This window comes from Apis dorsata, unplaced genomic scaffold, assembly GCF_000469605.1.
Source record: "Apis dorsata unplaced genomic scaffold, Apis dorsata 1.3 scaffold_168, whole genome shotgun sequence".
Taxonomy (NCBI): domain Eukaryota; kingdom Metazoa; phylum Arthropoda; class Insecta; order Hymenoptera; family Apidae; genus Apis; species Apis dorsata.
This window is the reverse complement of record NW_006263456.1, coordinates 231,303-232,255: the sequence shown is the minus strand read 5'-3', so window position 1 is coordinate 232,255 and position 953 is coordinate 231,303. Positions and strand designations below refer to the sequence as shown.

The following is a 953-nucleotide window of genomic DNA, read 5'->3' as shown; positions in this document are numbered from 1 at the left end:
GGCGGCGGCGGCGGCTCAAAAGGCGAAATTCACTAACACGGATAAGCAGATAGAGGGTCCAGAGGGTTGCAATTTATTTATCTATCATCTACCGCAGGAGTTCAGCGATACTGACCTTGTCTCAACGTTTCTGCCATTTGGAAATGTCATCTCGGCGAAGGTTTTCATCGATAAGCAGACGCAATTGAGTAAATGTTTTGGTAAGACAATATTCAATATTCGATGTATTATTCGTTTAACGTGCTTTTATTTGTATCAAATATTTGAATTGTGATTAGTAACATATGTATCGACCATACGATTTATGTTTCTATTTATATACGAAATTTGCGAAAGAAAAATTTGGGCAATTTTATCTGAAAAATAAAATATCACTAGATCTAGTGATCCCTAACATAATAGTCAATACTATGAATCTCATAGAATTAAAGCATCACATTTATACAAGTGATACAAGTTATTTAAAAGTAAAAGTAAAAAAAAAAAAAAATGATGAAAATGATTTATACTTATCATTTATATAATAAATAAACGAAATGTTTAAATTCGCGTTTAAGTTAATACCTTTCAAAATACGAATAATTTACAGGCTTCGTGTCGTATGACAACGTGGCGAGCGCACAAGCAGCAATCCAAGCGATGAACGGCTTCCAGATCGGCATGAAGCGGCTGAAGGTCCAACTGAAACGATCCAAGGACGCATCGAAACCCTACTAGCCGACATCGTCCACCGTTCGTAGGTAGATACCAAGGACTTCTCGGATACCACGGCTCGAAATCAACGACCTTGGTGTCCTTAATCAAAAAAAACAACAAAAAAAAATTGTTTACACATTCAATATATCTCTCGACGTCGATCATCATTGATGTTCTTCGGTCTGGATAGATAGAATTAGCTCTCTTCATCCGACCAAAGTATTTAGCAGGCGTTGCTTGCAAAACAAATCGTTTCT

The 953-nt window shown here is 36.5% G+C and overlaps 1 protein-coding gene across 1 annotated transcript in view; it reads left to right on the top strand.

Annotated features, from left to right (window-relative positions):
• Nucleotides 1-953, top strand: part of LOC102677099 (CUGBP Elav-like family member 2) — a 197,121-nt gene that overhangs the window by 189,610 nt on the left and 6,558 nt on the right. Inside the window, exons 15-16 of the mRNA XM_031509662.1 lie at nucleotides 1-200; nucleotides 590-740. The exon at nucleotides 1-200 is cut by the window's left edge and continues 32 nt beyond it. Coding sequence (XP_031365522.1) covers nucleotides 1-200; nucleotides 590-717 — 328 coding nt within the window. The 3' untranslated portion in view covers nucleotides 718-740. The remainder of the gene's footprint in view (nucleotides 201-589; nucleotides 741-953) is intronic.